We start from the raw sequence: 16,153 nt of genomic DNA, 5'->3' as shown, positions 1-16,153 counted from the left end.
GTGGCCTTGAGAGGGAAGGGCTCCGAGGTGGGTGGTGACTGGCAATCCTGTGAGCCCCAGGGATGGCCTCTGAGGTGACCTCAGCCCCTCCTGAGCTCAGGGTCCCTGTCACCGTGTGCTCAGTGATACCTTTCCCACTGCCCACCTAGAAGGACATCATCTGGCTCTCTCCATTTCTTGAGGACCACCCCTCACCTTTCTCTCCTGCCTTTCAGGCTCACAGGAGGAGGGTACTCAGAAAGTCTGTACCCTGAGTTCTGGCCCCATCACATGCTACATGTGTGTCCAGCTGGACAGACCTGGGCCTCAGTGTCTGCATCTGCAGAATGGGGTCCTCTCCAGAGAGCCTGAGTGTGCTTAGAGGAGCTAGAGCGTGCGTGCGTGTGTGCGTGCATGTGCGTGTGAGAGAGAGAGAGGTTGGGAATGATGGCTGCCCTTTGGGTCCCAGCCCAGCTGTGCTGCCTCTCACCCTCCTGCTCCGCAGAGACCCAAGAGTGCCTTGGAGCGCCTGTACTCAGGGGACCACCAGCGGGGCAAGATGAGTGTGGAGGAGCAGTTGGAGCGCATGAAGCGGCACCAGAAGGCCCTGGTCCGGGAACGCAAGAGGACGCTGAGCCAAGGAGAGAGGACGGGTCTGCCCTCGTCCCGCTGCCTCAGCCAACCCCTCCCCGGAGATCTCGGCTCAGTATGTTAGGAGGGTCCAGGCAGGTGGGGCTGGGACGGGGAGCAGAGCCTCCCCGAGTTCCCCAAACACAAGAACATCACACCCCAGAGAGAGTAGGCTTTCCACCGAGATGGTTCGGAGAACACCCCACGGGCTGTGTGTCCACAACCCGGGCCACTTGTGTGACCTGGTCAGAGGGTGATCCGGAATCAGAGAAAGAGTGAGGATGTCACGGCAGGAGCCTAGCAGCCAGAGAAAATGTCCCAAGTTTGTTCCCCAGGCTGAACTTGAGAGAGGACTTTGTAGCATTTGGAGTCTCAGCTGGATCCAGGACTTGGGAGTACAGAGTTCAGGAATGGAGGAGGAAGATGGTGATATGATTTGGTGAGGAGGAGTGCAAACCAGCCAGCCTCCCAGACCTCTGAGCGATGCCCTGCGGAGCAGCTGAGCACAGGGTCGGGCTCCACAGCCCTGAGGGCTGGCATTCTCCCCCAGCTCGTGGTGCTGGCAGGCCTCACGGTGCCCCTGGAGAGCGGGGGGGGACCTGTGCTGCCCCCTGGTGTGCTTGCAGGCACTGCACCCTGCCCACAGTCCCCTTCTGTCCCTTTGGGAAACATTCCATTTAACTTTTGACTTTTCCCTGTTGTTTGAAATCACATGTTTCCCTAGCCCTCTAACCAGACTGCTCTTTCCCTAATTCATCGCACAAGCTCTTTTGCTTTTAGTGTTACCGCTCATTGCCTCTCTAATCCTGCCTGATTGTGTTGACGGAAGCTTCTAATTTGCATTGAACATTCCCTAATGGGCCTGTGCTCTTTGTTAGGAGGCTTTTGTAATAGCAGCTCTTGTCTCCATAGCCTAGCTAGCACTCCCATGTGTGACTCACCTTTCTGCTGCCCCCATGATGCAGGGCTACTGACTCATAATTCACTTAACCCAAAAGCCGCCCCACAAGGCTGAGCCAACCTGTTGCCTGAGGGCCGTGATCACGGGCAGAGGTCTAGGCATTATGAGTTGATCAAAGTCCATGCCTTACACCCGGACAGTAGACACAGGCTTCAGAGATTGCACGTTTAAATAAATCCCACCAAGTCTAAAGTGGTTCAGTTTTAATTCTTCCAGTCTTATGGAAAACTTTTTGTGTTTCTAGTATATAATAATTTGAACGGATGCCAAAATATATTATGTTCTGTATTCCCACTGTATTCAGAGGGCCTCTCTGCAGCTGTTAGCACAGATACCAAAGGGGTAAGACCCAGGATACTCATATCCTGAAAAGCTGCAAAGCCAGTAACTTTTAAACTTTATAAGCAAATGTTATTTGGGGTAACACTGACCTTTTACAACCTGATGTCTCAAATGTAGCAAGATTATCTAAAAATCATAACTTGAGTATCTTGTAATTTTTCTCTTAAAAAAGACTTGTGTAAGTCTCTGCATCAACGCCAATAAACGTGTTGCTTAATGACAATGGATTGGCGTGGTTCTTCCCCAGGATACGTCATAGAGTCCAGTGAACTTTTCCTGTTTGTGGAAACAATCAGGCTGGGTTTCAATGAGGACTTGTCTCTATTTGGGGCACTTGTGAGCATGTAAGAAAATGTGCGTTTTCTTTGCAAATCATTAAAATTAATTTTTCATCCTTAAAACTTCAAATGCCTAATCCTTTCATACCGTAATTGGAAATCATCACCTAAGGGCAATTATATTGGCTTGGAGTCAGTATTGAGAGCTTGTGCATGAATGGGTGAAATGTGCTGATATAGCTGTGGGTTTGGGGCTTTGGGGTCACTTTGAGGGGGCATCAAAGACAACCATGACCACTTGGGGCTCTGTGAGATGTATGGGGTGGGACGGAGGAGGTCCGCTGGGATGAAGAAGCATCTGCTTGGTTTCTGCTCAAGAAAAGAGGCTTTGAGCCTGTTCCCTCCTCTCAACAACCTGCTCAGTGTCAAAGGCCTGTGAGGACATAGACCATAGGTGATTTGAAAGGCCCTCTAGAGTTGCAGGGTTTCGTTTGGATCTTAAAATGACCAGTTTACTTTTTCCCTCTGTGAAGAGATGCTTGTTACATAGCTGATACTAAGGAAGAGCCTGGGAAATGTTGCATTTGATTTAGCATTTCAATTTTACATAGTTTTATTTTTTTTCTAACTTAAAATATCTTCCCCCAAATGGATGCCTGGGTAAGCAGCAGTTTAGCTGCCTCCCTAGGCCCAAGCTAGACCTTCCCTACCCTGATGTGGGTACAATATCCCTCACCCCTAAATGTATCCACTTGGGAGTACCCATTAGAGAAGGTCTTGGCTATTGGTACGTGCTTACCAGGGCCTCAAAGGGCTTGTTTTTTCCATCATTTCTGAGCTGAATTATATGGCTCCTGAACCAGAAAGCCTTCTACAAGCTATGGGGCAGCTTCTCTGGAGCTCTGTCGCAAGGCTCTGTTTTGGGGTCACCCTCTTAGACCTAGAAACTTCCTGTATCTCTGGAGACCATTGTGAGTCTGAAGTCATGGGTCTCAGAACTGGGCCCTAGAGGTGTATGTGCGAATCCTCTGGGGTACAGATGGGAGAGGAAGCAGCAGCCTGGCATCAGGCCGTATAAATGGGGCAGAGGTCTCCTCCTCCATTACGTGGAGCTACAGCACCCTGCAGGGACCATCTGTGTCCCACAGCTACAGCCTTGTTTCAGAGGTGAGGCTGAGGGGCTCACGGTCACACAGCTTTTTCCCAACGGGTCACAGGCCCCCTTCCCACGGACCCCGGTGCCCGCAGGCCCCATCCTAAAGGGGGCACGCCTGGCTCTTGCAGCAGTCACGCCGTGACTACACTTACCCTTCTTGTTCTGTCGCCAGTGGAAGCGCGAGCAGGACTTTGACCTGCAGTTGCTGGAACGGGCCATGCAAGGGGAGAGAAAGGACAAGGAAAACCAGGGCTGGTTGAAGGTGCCGGCCATGCCTGTCACTGAGCTGGACCTGGAGCCTCAGCACTATGACTTGGACATCGGCAGAGAGGTGAGGGTGGGGTCTTCCCTCGTGTCCCCTCAGGAGAGACAGCCTTTGGCTTGTGGCCTCACCAACCCTCCCAGTGGCCCTGAGGGGGGGGGGGGGGCGGCGGGGTTGTCCTGAATGGGGACAGAGCTCAGCTTCAGGGAGGCCAGGAGAAGGGATGAATAGCGGCTTGAGGTTAGGAAAAGGAGCCAAGGCATTTTTTTTTTAAGACTATTTATTTATTTATGTTTGAGAGAGAGAGGACGAGCAGAGAGCGAAGCAGACTCCCCGCCGAGCAGGGGACAGGATGCGGGGCTCGATCCCAGGACCCTGGGATCATGAGCGGGGCCGAAGGCAGTTCCGTAACAGACCGAGCCACCCAGGCGCCCCAGAGCCAAGGCATTTTGATGCATATTCACATCTGTGATCTCTCTATCTCCATAATTGAGGGCAAGTCATTTAACTTCTCTGAGCCTCGGTTTCCTGGACAGTAAAGTGGGTTGTGGTGAGGAGGAAGTGACTCATCACATTGCCTGGAGGATTAGCAGTGGTCAGAAAACCACGAGCACAGGGCCTGGCATGGAGTAGGCACGTGACATGTAGTAGGCATGTGATGAGATAGCTGTTATTGGGAAACGCTCCCCGGAAAACTAGGAGTTGGCCTTGCAACTGGCCAGTGAGGCCAACTTGGGCAATTAGACTTGGGGGTGGGGGGCGGTTTGTGGAAGCGAGCAGCGTTGAAAAATCACAGGTGAAATTTCCTGCACTGGAGGAGCCGTAGTTCTGGTCTGAGTTCTTTTAGTGCCCTCTGGTGGCACAAATGCATCATGACTGGCCAGGCCCAGAAAAACAAGTAACCCCTGGGTCTTCTATCATTCAGGAATGTGTTTTACCCAAGGGAAGAGCAAGGAATTAAGAGAGTGACAGATTCAGGGTCTTCAAGACATGGGGAGGTCTCCTGTGGCCTATATCGTGCCGTTTGTAAGCTCTGTAGAACAGCGTCTATGGCTGTTTGGTTCTCTGTGCACTTAGTGCCTAGCACAGGGCCTGGCACATAGTAGGTGCTCTGTAAATATTTCCCAAGTGACAACTCTGTTGAATGAAGTACACAGGGGTCCACAGATACCCTACAAATATTTGTATGAGGATTTGGCGTGCCCTGAAACTATACAAGAGGAAATGTTCTCACTACTTGAAGGATAGATTTAGCAGGGTGGGGGAAAATTAATACCTGTGGAGTTGCTGAGTTCTGGGGTCAGCTTGGGCTCCACAGGTTAAGGAAGCTGGTCCCCCACCCTCAGACCTTTCCCCTTTGGCACCTCTGCAACAACCAAAGGTCTTTGCTTTCTCAGATTCACACAAGAAGCTTCTCCCTGCTGCTTTGGCAATGGAAGTATGCTTCGTGGTGTCCTAATTGACCTGCCAGCCAGGGGAAAAATTCCTTTCTTATCTCTAACCTAAATCCCTCCTGCTACAATGTAATCTACTTCCTTCCTCTGGATCTGCCCTCATTGGAAATAACAGAAAAGAGCTGATTTCTTGCCATCTTTCCCCAGAATGAAAGGTCTGCATGGGTTTAAATTCAAGTCCAGATCTACCCTGGGATTGCATTTAGCTTGTTTTTAGAAGCTTCAACCAACCTCATTTAATGTGCTTTTGTAGTTCAAGGAGGAAGAAATTCTCTGGGGTATGCAAAAGTTGCCTTTAGCATTCTGAGTTTAAGCAGGGTGTCAGCAGGCTGAGGTTGGGGCTGGGCTCACATCAGAGACTGGTTGGCGGGAGCTGGGGACATTGTCCTCTTGCCACCAGCGGATACTGCATGGCTGCTTGCTGTAGAGCAGAGGAGCTTCTGTAGGGACAGAAAGCAGTCTCATTTCCTTTCATCCACCCACCCAACCACCCACCCAAGGAGTATTTGCTAAAGGGCTACTGAGTGTCAGGTCCCTGCACTAGACAGCAGAGAGACAAACAGAAAACAGGACGGGATACCAGGGGTAGAGTGGGGAGGGGCAGGGAAGACTTCTGGAAGTGAGGTCCAAAGGGTCACAAGCAGTGGAGTGAACGGAAGAACATCCCATGCAGAGGAAAGAGCAGGGGCAGAGACCACACGGTGGGTCAGTGTGACTGTGTAGGTTGGCAGGGCTCAGCTCATATTGAAGGCGGCATTAAGGATAATCATTTTATCCTGAGGGCTTCCAATCTCGCTGTCTTGCCTTTCCACTTCCCTTCCCTTGGCCTGAAGGAGGTTATCTGGTGTGGTGGAAAGAACACAGTTGAGATCCCGACTCCACAGTGGACTGCACTGATCTTAGCAAGTTACTTAACTCTGTGGGCTCCGTGTGCTTCCTTGTGCTGGGGGACAGGGCGAGGAGCAAATTCTAAACCCAATATCTGAGCCCACCTGCCACCGCCGCCCGGTCCTTTTCTCAGCTGGCCAAACCAGAGAAGGTCTCCATCCCTGAGCGTTACGTGGAGCTGGACCCTGAGGAGCCACCCAGCCTTGAGGAGCTGCAGGCGCGGTATCGCAAAGCCGAGAAGATCCGCAACATCCTTGCTCGTTCCAGGTCAGCTTTTACGATGCTTGAGTCTTGACAGCCTGCTAGGCCGACCCCGGGGGTGTCTCTACTACCTGGGCCCTGGCCCAGGCTGACTAGGGTGCATGTTTTGCCAGGTCCCTGACTCAGGTAAGCTCTGTTTATTGCAAAGGGCAGGCTGGCTCTCAGAATGGCACCATTGGATCTGTGAGGAGGTTTGCTAGGTCATCTGCAAGTCCTGAAATACACATAGAGGGCCACCGTGGTCCTTTGCCCCCAGATCTGTGTCTTGTGATGCTGGCAAATGTAGGGAGCAGAGCCAAGTATGACAGTGAGGTGGACACAGCTGGAGATCAACCCCAAGGCTGGTCCTCTGGGGTTAGAGCCTATGTTCCCTCACACAGATCCCTAGACCAGAGCCAGGGGCTCAGCCTTGTCCTGAGGTGCCAAAGGCCTTGCCCACTTCCCTGGAAGCCAGGACGGGAGGCTTTCCTATCTCCTCAGCCCCTCCTGGAGCTTCAGAAGCATAAAGCTGGTATTGGAGGGCCTCTCTTTCAGAGTTAGGTTAGCCTTTTCATTTCAGATTTAATAGGAACGCAGAGCTAGAACTCTCTTCTTAAGGCCGTGATCCCCCAGAGGAGAATCAAAGCTGTGGCTGGGTGTTTGGGAGAAGCACATACACCTTTGTCTAGAGAGAAAGGGCACTATGTTTATCTGATGCTCGCTAAAAGGATGAGAGCCTCTAGGCTAGGGAGACCCTCCTCTCCTGGGGCAGACGCCAGGGTGGGGAGGGCCCATAAGCCTGCTTTCTGGCCCTCCTGCAGCATGTGCAACCTACAGCCGCCATCAGGCCAGGACCGGAACAGCGTGGCCGACCTGGACTCGCAGCTGCTGGAGCAGGCGCGTATCATCAACATCTCCCACGCGCTGGCCTCCGAGGCCTCCCAGCGCAGCAAGCAGGTGGCAGGTGAGGCCAAGGAGGCCAGCCTCCAAGTCTGGCTCCCACTTGCTGCTTGGGCTCAGAGCCCAACATGGCCTGTCAGGGAGTCTGCAGAAAACCAGCTGTCAGGCTTGGTAGTTGAGGGGCAGTGGCATGTTCTCCTGTCCCATGAACAGCCCAGGGCTTGGGAGGTGAGGTGGGGCGGGGCAGGTGGTTGGAGAACTGAGGCTCAGGAGTGTCAGAGGCAAGAGGTCCAGGAGAGGGTGTCTCTAGCTCCTTCTTAAATCTGGGAGTGGTGCTGCTGTTCAGCTTTCTCTGAGAATGTGGGTTAAGAACAGGTTTTTCTGGGTTCTCGGGGGCCAAGGCAAAGGTTTCTGGCTTCACGAGAAAGGGGGCAGGAAAGCATTGGTGTTTGGATTTCTTGCTGGGGCAAGGCAAAGGGGGCCCTTCCAGCCCCCCCTGGAGCCCCTGCTTTGGCTCCCAATCAAAGCCACTGTCCCCTTTCTCAGAGTGGCCTGTGCCAGTAAGCAGGACTTGGGAAGTGGGACTTTGCTGGCCAGTGGGGCAAAAATTACACCGTGGAATGGGAAGGGGTATGTGTGCCTGTGCACACGTGTGTGTCTGTGTGTGTACAAGGCTTTTTCTTCAGGAAACAGACGTGTGGCTCCTCCCTCCCACGTCTCTGCTCCCTGCGTGTGCCCTCCCAGTTGACCCAGTGCTATTTGTCCCCCAGATGCAGGGGCCACTGTGTGTCTGGGTAGTGCCCATGGCCAGCTGTGTGCTAGGCCTTCCAGGGAGGATGTGATCATAGAGCCTGAAATGCTGTCACAGTCCCCCTGGGCCCCCAATCCTGGCCAAAGGGTCTGGAAGTGATGAAGGGTGGGGCCTGATGGACCCTGAGGGGACTGGCTCTGGAAGTCTGGTCTGGGGAGCAGAGCTTGAACATCACTTCGAGAAGCCACAGGAGTGGCCTCGGACAAGGGGAAAACTGTTCCCTCTTCCCCCCACGCTGTGATCCTGCATAGAGTCCTGCAGTCCCTGCTGTCCTCACTCCCTTGAAGACTTGCTAAGTGGGCTGAGCGATGGTTGGTGTGGCTGGGGAGACCAGAGAAGACTCACCCAGACCCCACCTCCCAGTGATCTTGGGGGCTCCCTGTGGCCCATCTTGGTCATTTTGACTCCTTTCCATGTTGAAGGGTCCAGCAGGGATACTCCCCCTGCCCACACCATAAGGTATCTAGCCTGTGCTTGCCCTACCCACATGGACCTCGGCTTCCTTACGGTTGGCAGGCGAGCCTGCCCTGGCGCACACACCCTGCAGGCAATTAGCAGGGCCTCCTGCACCTCCCCACCGAGTGGCCACCTTTGCCACAGCCTTTCCTTACTCTGGCTCCCTCTCTCTAGCTCAGGGGCATATCTGGGAACTGCGGGCCAGTGCCAGCCAGGCCCCCACCGGGCCCCATGGGTGTGCTGCCCAGGCCATTAGTGGTGGGCAGCGTGGCCCACGCACTGCAGCCCTGCCGAGTGTGGGGCATCTGGTGCTGCAGGGAGCAGATGAGGAGCCTAACACCCCGCTTAATTCCTGTGTGTCCGTCTAGCGCAGCAGCTGGCCCTCCTCCCGCCTAAAGCCCTCCTGTCCTCCAGGACGGTGCCACCTTACCCCCCTTTAAGCAACGGACTCCACTACACCTTTGTCTAACACCTTCCAAGTAAGAGCCCTGACTGGCCTGCCCTTCCCCTAGCACCGAGCATGCCCTCCCCTCCCCTCGGCCGCCGCCAGGAAGATTGCAGCGCCACCTGCTGACGCTTCCTGCTTCCTTCCGCAGGCAAAGCGGCCGCTGGGGAGACCGCCCTGACTGGCAGGCGGGTGGGGGATGGATGGTTTTTAGGAACTCAGCTCTCAGTGGCTTTGCTACAGGAGAGGCTTGGTGATCCAAGTGCCCTGCTTCCCTGAAAGAGAAGCTAGAACGGTCTTCCCTCTCCCCAGCTCTCTTCCCTGCAGGGAGCCCAGTGCCCCAAGGGGCCAGTGCAGGCCAGGCTGCCAGCTTGGGGTGGAAGAGTAGGTCTCAGCCTCTCTGGGCTTTGGCCAGAGAATTGGAAGAGCTGAAAGACCAGAAAAACCCCGGAAACGGGCCCAGTGAGGAGATGGAGGCTCACTCCAGGCCCAAATGGAACTGGGGTCAGAGCAAGGACTAGGACTGCCCTTCCCGGCACTTGAGCACCTCAGGAAGGGGAGAGGGAGGGAAGCTTCAGGGGCAGGCCACCCAAGACAATGTGAAGTTGGCCCTCAGCATTCAGAATGTTCTGGGACCATGCCTTGTGGGGCCTCCCCATGAGAGCATTTAGTGGTGAGAGGCAGGGAGGGATTAGGAGCCAGGAGGCCCAGCATCTGGTCCAGTCTTGTGGTGAGTTCTTGGCCTGAGCCCGCTTGCCTCACCCGGACAGGGGAGGGTCAGACCAGAAGCCTCAGCAGTCCTCTCGCTGACATTCCGTCTTGCCATCAGTTTGTAGGGTTGCCCTTTCTTTCCTCTGTATGTACTTAACGGTTGGCATAGCTGAGTACCTGCTATGTGCCAGGCATCTTGCTAAGCCTCTCCTTCGATCCACACAACCACCCTATGAAGATACTCACCCCCATTTTATAGATGAGGAAATGAAGCTCAGAGACCTTGAGGGACTTGCCCAAGGAGTTGAAGCTGCAAGTGTCAGAGCCAGGGTTTGAACCCTTACGGTGCGAGTTCAGAGCCTTTGTTCCCTGTCACCACGGTGGACTCATCTGGGCCACCCCCAGGAGCTCTAGGTGTCTGGAGAAGGGAGGGACAGAGAGTGTGTGCATTGGGGGTGGGGTTCGTGATTTTCAGCAGGTGTCCCCCAGCCTGGTGCCCTGCCAGCCTGAGGGTGGAAGGAAGAGGTTGGTCTGCTTGGGCCAGGCTCTCAGAAAGTGTGCATTAGAGACCCCGTGACTGAAGAACCACAGGGAAATGCTCCAGCCACATCCTTTGTAAAGGCCACAGGGACCTGTTGGGGCCACAGTAGGGTGTGTGGATTTCTCCTGCTGTGGTGACACCATGCCAGGCCACGGAGAGGCAGGGGAGAGGCCCTGTTCTTCCTGGCTTTTGACACCCCCATAGTTGTGAGACAGGCCTTTAATGCTTTTTTCAGAGTGCATCCACATTCCCGTTTGCCCTCCTGTTAGGGTAAATCCTCACTAGGAGGTGGGTATGACCATTCTGTTTTTAGGTTAAAAAAATGAGACTCATGGAGGCTGAGAGTGAGCGTTACTCAGAGTGACTCAGTGAATGAAGGGCAGGGCCAGAACTGACCCCAGAGTCCTCTTTGCTCAGGCCTTTTGCCCTATCAGAGCCGAGACCCAGTCTAGGGGCCAGCATGTGTCTGGCAAAACTTTCTGGAAGTGGTAGGAGTGAAGAAAGGGTGGGGCCCAGGGCCCATGAGTCCTAGAAGCTGAGGGTCCCCCAGCAGCGGCCGCATTGCCCCAGCCCCCTGCTCAGCTGCTCTCTGTCTTGTCAGCCTGCCATTCCCTGTCGTGTGCGTACACAGACGTGCCCACTGCCTGCTCCCCAGATGTGGGCTGGGATCCTGCCAGCCCCTCACTGTGTCCTGTGCTTTTTGCCAGCCCAGGCAGTGACTGACCCGTGACCCAACGTGCAAAGGAGAAGTTGGAGCCAGGGACCCAGTGGAACCAGTTTCTTCCGAGAAGATTGATCTTCCTTCCCCCAAGGAAACCCCTTCCAGCTCAGCAGGGGTTCTGGCTGGAGGAAGGAGCAGCCCACCAACTGTGAGGAGTTCACCATAGGGCTAGGTCCTAACAACCACCCCCACCCCCCGATTTGTTTTAGTTCAGACTCCTTTTTACATATGACAAAGGCACTTTTGATACACACTGTAAAATACTGACGCTGTATTTTAGAATCAGAATGTATTTTATAATGTTCACCTCAAGGGCTGAGTGGCTGGAAAGGTGAGGATGCAGGATTTGGGAGCTGCACATACAGATTCAGGTACCGTGTGGGTGGTAGGTGTGGGTTTGGGAGAAGGGCGGGGCAGGCAGAGGCCAGTCCAACATCCAGTGAACTCAGGTGAAGGTTGGATTTGATATGTGCTTCCAGTGGAGTCCAGCATTGGGCTCATTGGCATGCTATCTGGGGTAAGAGGTATCCTTAGCTGCAGAGGTCAGCTGTCCCTGACCTAGCCAGATAACCAGCTCTGGATGGGGAAGCTCCACCAGGCTGCCATTTGGAACCCAAGTCTGTGCCTTGGCTCTTGGGTTTGGTTTAGGGGCAGTAGTGTATTTAAGAGGTTTGGCTCCCAATCTGTTCATGAGGCTCTCTCAGCAAAGGGCTCTTCTTGGGAAAAACAGAACAGTTTGCTTTAATTAAAAAAATACATATATACATTTTGAAATACAGAAAAGGTGAGAGGAAGCACCTTTTGTTGTATCATAAGCAATAAACTTCACACTGGGTGGCGTCTACCTAAAACTCCCTGACTCCACACTAGGCTGTGATAGGGCTTTGCTGCCTGCCCTGGAGAACCTAGGTCAGCTTCCCCAGGACATGGTCTGGTGGCCAGAGGGCAGGCAGTGTGCCCCCAACATCCCTGATGGAACGCAGTAGGATTTGGACTTGACTTCCTGTCTCCAATGAGGAGGGGGCTGCCAAGCCAGGCACAGTGTTTGTGGCCCTTTAGTTAAGTCATGAGCTCATGATATTCTGCATACAGAAAATGATGTTTTAAGGAAAAAAAAAAAACAAAAACCAACCTCCATTGGGTGGGGCCACACTTTAAATGAAAATTTGTCTTTGACTATGGTTGGAAAAAAAAATCTTAACTATATTTAGACATTGCTGTCTATTTTTAACTAACTCCATATGCTGCCAGGATCAACTTCATGACATTTGCCAAAATAAGATTTTATTTTTGCCTTTATAAGATTTTGTTGGAAAAATGAAATGAATATTTTGCAAGAAAAAGTTAATTTAAATAAAAGTGTAATGGTTTGCAAAAAAAAAAAAGTGATGTACAGATTAAAATATTAACCTGATATGCTTCCTGCTTCTTGCTGGCTCTGTCCTCATGAGTGGCCTGTATTAGTTTTTTTCCATTTCTTTGGAAAATCCCCAGTGTCAGTTCTCGATCTTGCTTGTGTTCACCTATGAAAAGTTTCTCCTGCTGATAGTTCTTGACACTTGATTGACTTCGGAGGCCCTGGGGGAAGAAGGCCTGTGCTTTTGGGCCCTTGGTGGGGCTTCAGCATTTGCTCACAGTGGCTGCCCACCCCCACCCCAGTTGAGGGGCCTCTGGGCTGTGGACTCCCGCGTGGGGTTGGTTTGGCAGGCAGACTGCAATCCAAGATAGCAAGAGGGATGCCAGGGGACCCTTTCCAGTCCACACGCCGCCGGCTTGTTCCAGTGAGGCGGGTTAGTGACGGACCATTGCAAACTGGATTTGTGTTTAATTCATTTTGACTTGTGATGTAGGCTTCAAACAGAAGCCAAGAGGCCAGTTCAGCTTGGGGATGTGTGTATTTCCAAGTTTGTTGTTATGGCAGTTTTTCTCTATTGCCAAGAAGAATACCCAAGGTTTAGAGGGACTTCCCAACTATTTAAACTGGGGAGAATAGATTCCAAGGCATTCTGAGCAAGGAACACTGCTGCTTTTTAGCTACTGATCTCTTTTTGAATTTTAAAATAAAATAACTCCCTGGTTTTAAGCATTATGTGGAGATCTCTCCATAACAGATGAAAGAGGTTGGGCAGGGGAGGGAGGCATGGGAGAGCAGAGTCCTCAATAACTGAGTGCAAAAGTTAAAAAATTAAAAAAAAAAAGATACAGGAACCAATACTCCCTACACACAGAGTGGCCATCGGTAGACACAGCCTTTTTTTTTTCAGCAAAAACATGTCCGCTTTTTTCTTCTGTTTGTTGGTCTCAGTTTCTGTTTCACACATACAATCCTGTGTAGGAGGGAATGAGGCGGCTCTCTGTTCTCTCCAGCTCAGCCAGGAGAAGGGGTAGCCTCTTCTGTATGAACTGTGACCCAAACTTCAGTCTACAGAGAGCATGACAGGCCCTCAACTCAGACTCCATGAAGAGCATGTGTGGTTTGGAAGAGGCATGCTCCAGCCACGTGATGTGTAAGCAGGCAACAGGGCCCATTCTCAACCCTCTCAAGAGGATTCGTTACTTGAGGTAAGATGGGGCCACCTGTGAAAGCACGTGCCAACTGGGGACCTTCCAGGGGGGGACCAGTCTGGAAAACCCCATGTGGCCTAGCGATTCCAGCTTTGCTTCTTAATAGGGGCACAGGGCCTGAGCAGAGTTTGATTGATTGATTGATTGATTTTTGTTTTTTTTCTGAGCAGAGTTTTAAACAATGGGATCGTGATTGACAAATGCTGCTCCTGCATCCATTTGCAACATCCCCTCCCGAGTTGTAACTTTAAGTTGAGTTCAGGATGTCTATCTAATTTTAGCAGAAACCAATGGGAACACTTTAGGATCTAGTATGTGGTGAGGGTTAGGGATAATTCCCACTTTAGCTTCCTGAACTGCCCAGGTCCTCAACATGTCCAGGGCATTGTTCAGTGATAAAGCTGAGTTGCACCTGCATTTCTGAGTGCACGTGAGATAGAGGTCCCCAGACTAGTGTAGATGCTGAAAACCTTTTGTTTGCTCCCCATCATCCTCTCTCTGCCTGCCGTCATGGCTGGCTGTGAGAGTAGAAACTTCCCTGAGCCTGTTTGCCTCCCTCTAACCCCTTGGCTGTGGTCTTCCATTACACTGAGTTCTCTAGAATTTTCCTGGCTATTATAATTACAGCCCAAGGCCAGGGAACCCTCTATCTGCCCAAAGTCAGTTTGGGGATGGCAGGGGTGGGGGTGGATGTGGACCCTGGCTCAGCTAGACAAGAACCCATTTTGGGCTTTGGAATTTTCCTCCACCTGTGGTTACAGAACTCCATGGTACGTCCTTTTGTGTTCGCACCAAGGGTAGGAAAGAAGCAGCAAATTATTTGTCTAATCCACAAATCACATTTCTGAGACATGGTAGGCAAATTCTGGGAGCCCCCTGCTTCTGATTCAGCATCAGACGCCGGGATGCTTGAGGGACTTTACCCATGTGGGTTTCGTGCCGTTTTGAAAAGAACAAAGAGACAAGGCTGTGGGGTTGGGAAAAAATGGCAGCCCTTCCCGGCCCGGTAAACACACCATTGCTTTGCTGCCTCCACTCCAAAGGCTATCGCTTTTATTGCTCTCCGAGCAAAGAAACCTTTCTTCAGAGCGGGGTACAAAGGCAGAGTACAAAATGTGTGCACATCACAGTCCCTGCAATTCTGTTTGAACAAGCATATTGATTGGGTCTGACCCTGTTACATTTTTTTCCCTATTATTTGAAAAGGTGCATCTAAGTGTAGTGAATTGAACCCATGGAGCTGAACTTTCCATGAAAACTTCTTGAGATATTTCTTTAGTTCAAAGCTTTTGAATTTTAAAGGGCATTTTTAATATGAGTCTGTTGAGTATTCTCTGCCACAGCCCAACAAGGGTTGTTAAATGCAGATGAGGCTGGAAGCAGGGTGCAAGTGGGGGTGGGCCTGCCGTGAAGGGTGCAGGTCATGGTTGGAGGGTATGGACGAGCCCCAGAAGGGCTGGGCTTTGGAGCAGCCCCTAAAAAAGGATCCTAAAAAGGACCCCTCTGAACTCACTGGGTCCAGCTTAGGGGTCAGAGGCTCCCCAGCTGAGCTTCTCAAAGGCTTTTACATGGAGAGCCAGAAAAAGCACTTGCTAAGAGTGCCTCCTGATAAATGAAGGTTTTAGCTTCATGAATAAGGGGCTCCTGACTGCTCGGCTGCTAGCTTTCTCCCACACTCTGCTTTAGAACTGAGAGGGAATGAGACACAGTCCCTCAGCTGAGGTGACAGAGTCAGACACGAGGCTCCCATTGTCCTCAGCCCTTTAGTTGACATCACTAATCAGTCGCAGATGCTTTCCCAGAGCCCTGAGCCGCATCTCGATCCTTAACTGACTTGACATCTTGCAGCATTTTGCTAATTGTGTGGGCTGTAGCAGTGGTTCCTCTCTCCATCCTGGCCCTGGGCCCTGGAAGCTTCCACAAAGTCTATTTTCCCCACACATAGCCGGTGTTCTCCTTGCCCCCTGAAGGCTCAACAGCTCCCTTTGAATCCCTGGCTCACTGTTGGTCCAAATCCCTGTTTGCCTCTGGAGGCCTCTTGGATCTAGAAAACATCTCCTTCCTAAACCTCGAATCCAGGTTCAGAGGCAGACTTGTCCCTGGGAGGAGCTAGAAAATTAGGTCCTATGCCGGGAGAATGTAGACTCTGGGCATCTTAGCAAAACCCATTTAATCTCCTTGCCAAATCCCCAGCCTTAGAAGACTATGGCCCGTGGAGGTCAAAACAGAGTCCGAATCACATTAATAAGAAGTTCTTTGGGAATCTTCTCTGCCCAGAGTTGCGGGAAGACCAGCCCTCCTCAGATTCCTCCTGCCTAATTCCAGGCGCCGGCGAAGGGGTTTCACACACACACCAACATCTTGCTGTCACTTTCAGGCCTTCTTGCTGTTACCTGTGTTTCCTGGGACCACGTGAGACAGGTGGGCACACATGAGGGCCCAGTGACAGTAACTGCAGCTTTCGTGGCCTCTGACCCCTTCTGCCCACTCTGTGGGGCCTCTGCCCAGGTCCTCCCTGGTCTTTTCAGGGCGTCCCCAGGCATATCTCACAGGAGCTCACAATAGTCCTGTCAAGTTCTACTTCTACTTCTACTTACAGCTTCTTGATGCCTCTTGGCCATGAGGCCACTGCCTCTGTGCCTCAGGAGAGATACCTAGCTTGTAGCCCCCTCCCCAGGCTGCAGAGCCCTGAAGTGCCAGACAGGTGATTGTCTCTGTGGATCTTTCCCTGGCCAACCCTCCCCACCCCTCCAAGGCTGCATCTGTACATGAATGGAAGATCTTTTGCTCTCTAATTTTGTGTCTCATGGGCC

The 16,153-nt window shown here is 52.2% G+C and overlaps 1 protein-coding gene across 20 annotated transcripts in view; it reads left to right on the top strand.

Annotated features, from left to right (window-relative positions):
- PLEKHA7 (pleckstrin homology domain containing A7) overlaps positions 1-12,209 on the top strand; it is a 211,879-nt gene extending 199,670 nt beyond the window's left edge. For 8 of the 20 annotated variants that reach the window (XM_027581330.2, XM_027581326.2, XM_027581324.2 and 5 more), the window contains 6 exons: positions 485-685; positions 3,519-3,677; positions 6,084-6,217; positions 7,012-7,154; positions 8,726-8,836; positions 10,762-12,208. In XM_027581330.2, the coding sequence (XP_027437131.1) occupies positions 485-685; positions 3,519-3,677; positions 6,084-6,217; positions 7,012-7,154; positions 8,726-8,826 (738 nt within the window). In that variant the 3' untranslated portion in view covers positions 8,827-8,836; positions 10,762-12,208. Of the gene's footprint in view, positions 1-484; positions 2,312-3,518; positions 3,678-6,083; positions 6,218-7,011; positions 7,155-8,725; positions 8,837-10,761 lie in introns of those variants that run through there. The other 12 variants (XM_027581328.2, XM_027581323.2, XM_027581322.2 and 9 more) reach the window with 8 other exon arrangements.
- The last annotated feature ends 3,944 nt before the right edge of the window (positions 12,210-16,153 follow it).

Source organism: Zalophus californianus, chromosome 11 (assembly GCF_009762305.2).
Source record: "Zalophus californianus isolate mZalCal1 chromosome 11, mZalCal1.pri.v2, whole genome shotgun sequence".
In the NCBI taxonomy this organism is placed as follows: Eukaryota; Metazoa; Chordata; class Mammalia; order Carnivora; family Otariidae; genus Zalophus; species Zalophus californianus.
Note: the sequence above shows the minus strand (reverse complement) of the source record. Positions and strands in the feature narration are given on the sequence as shown.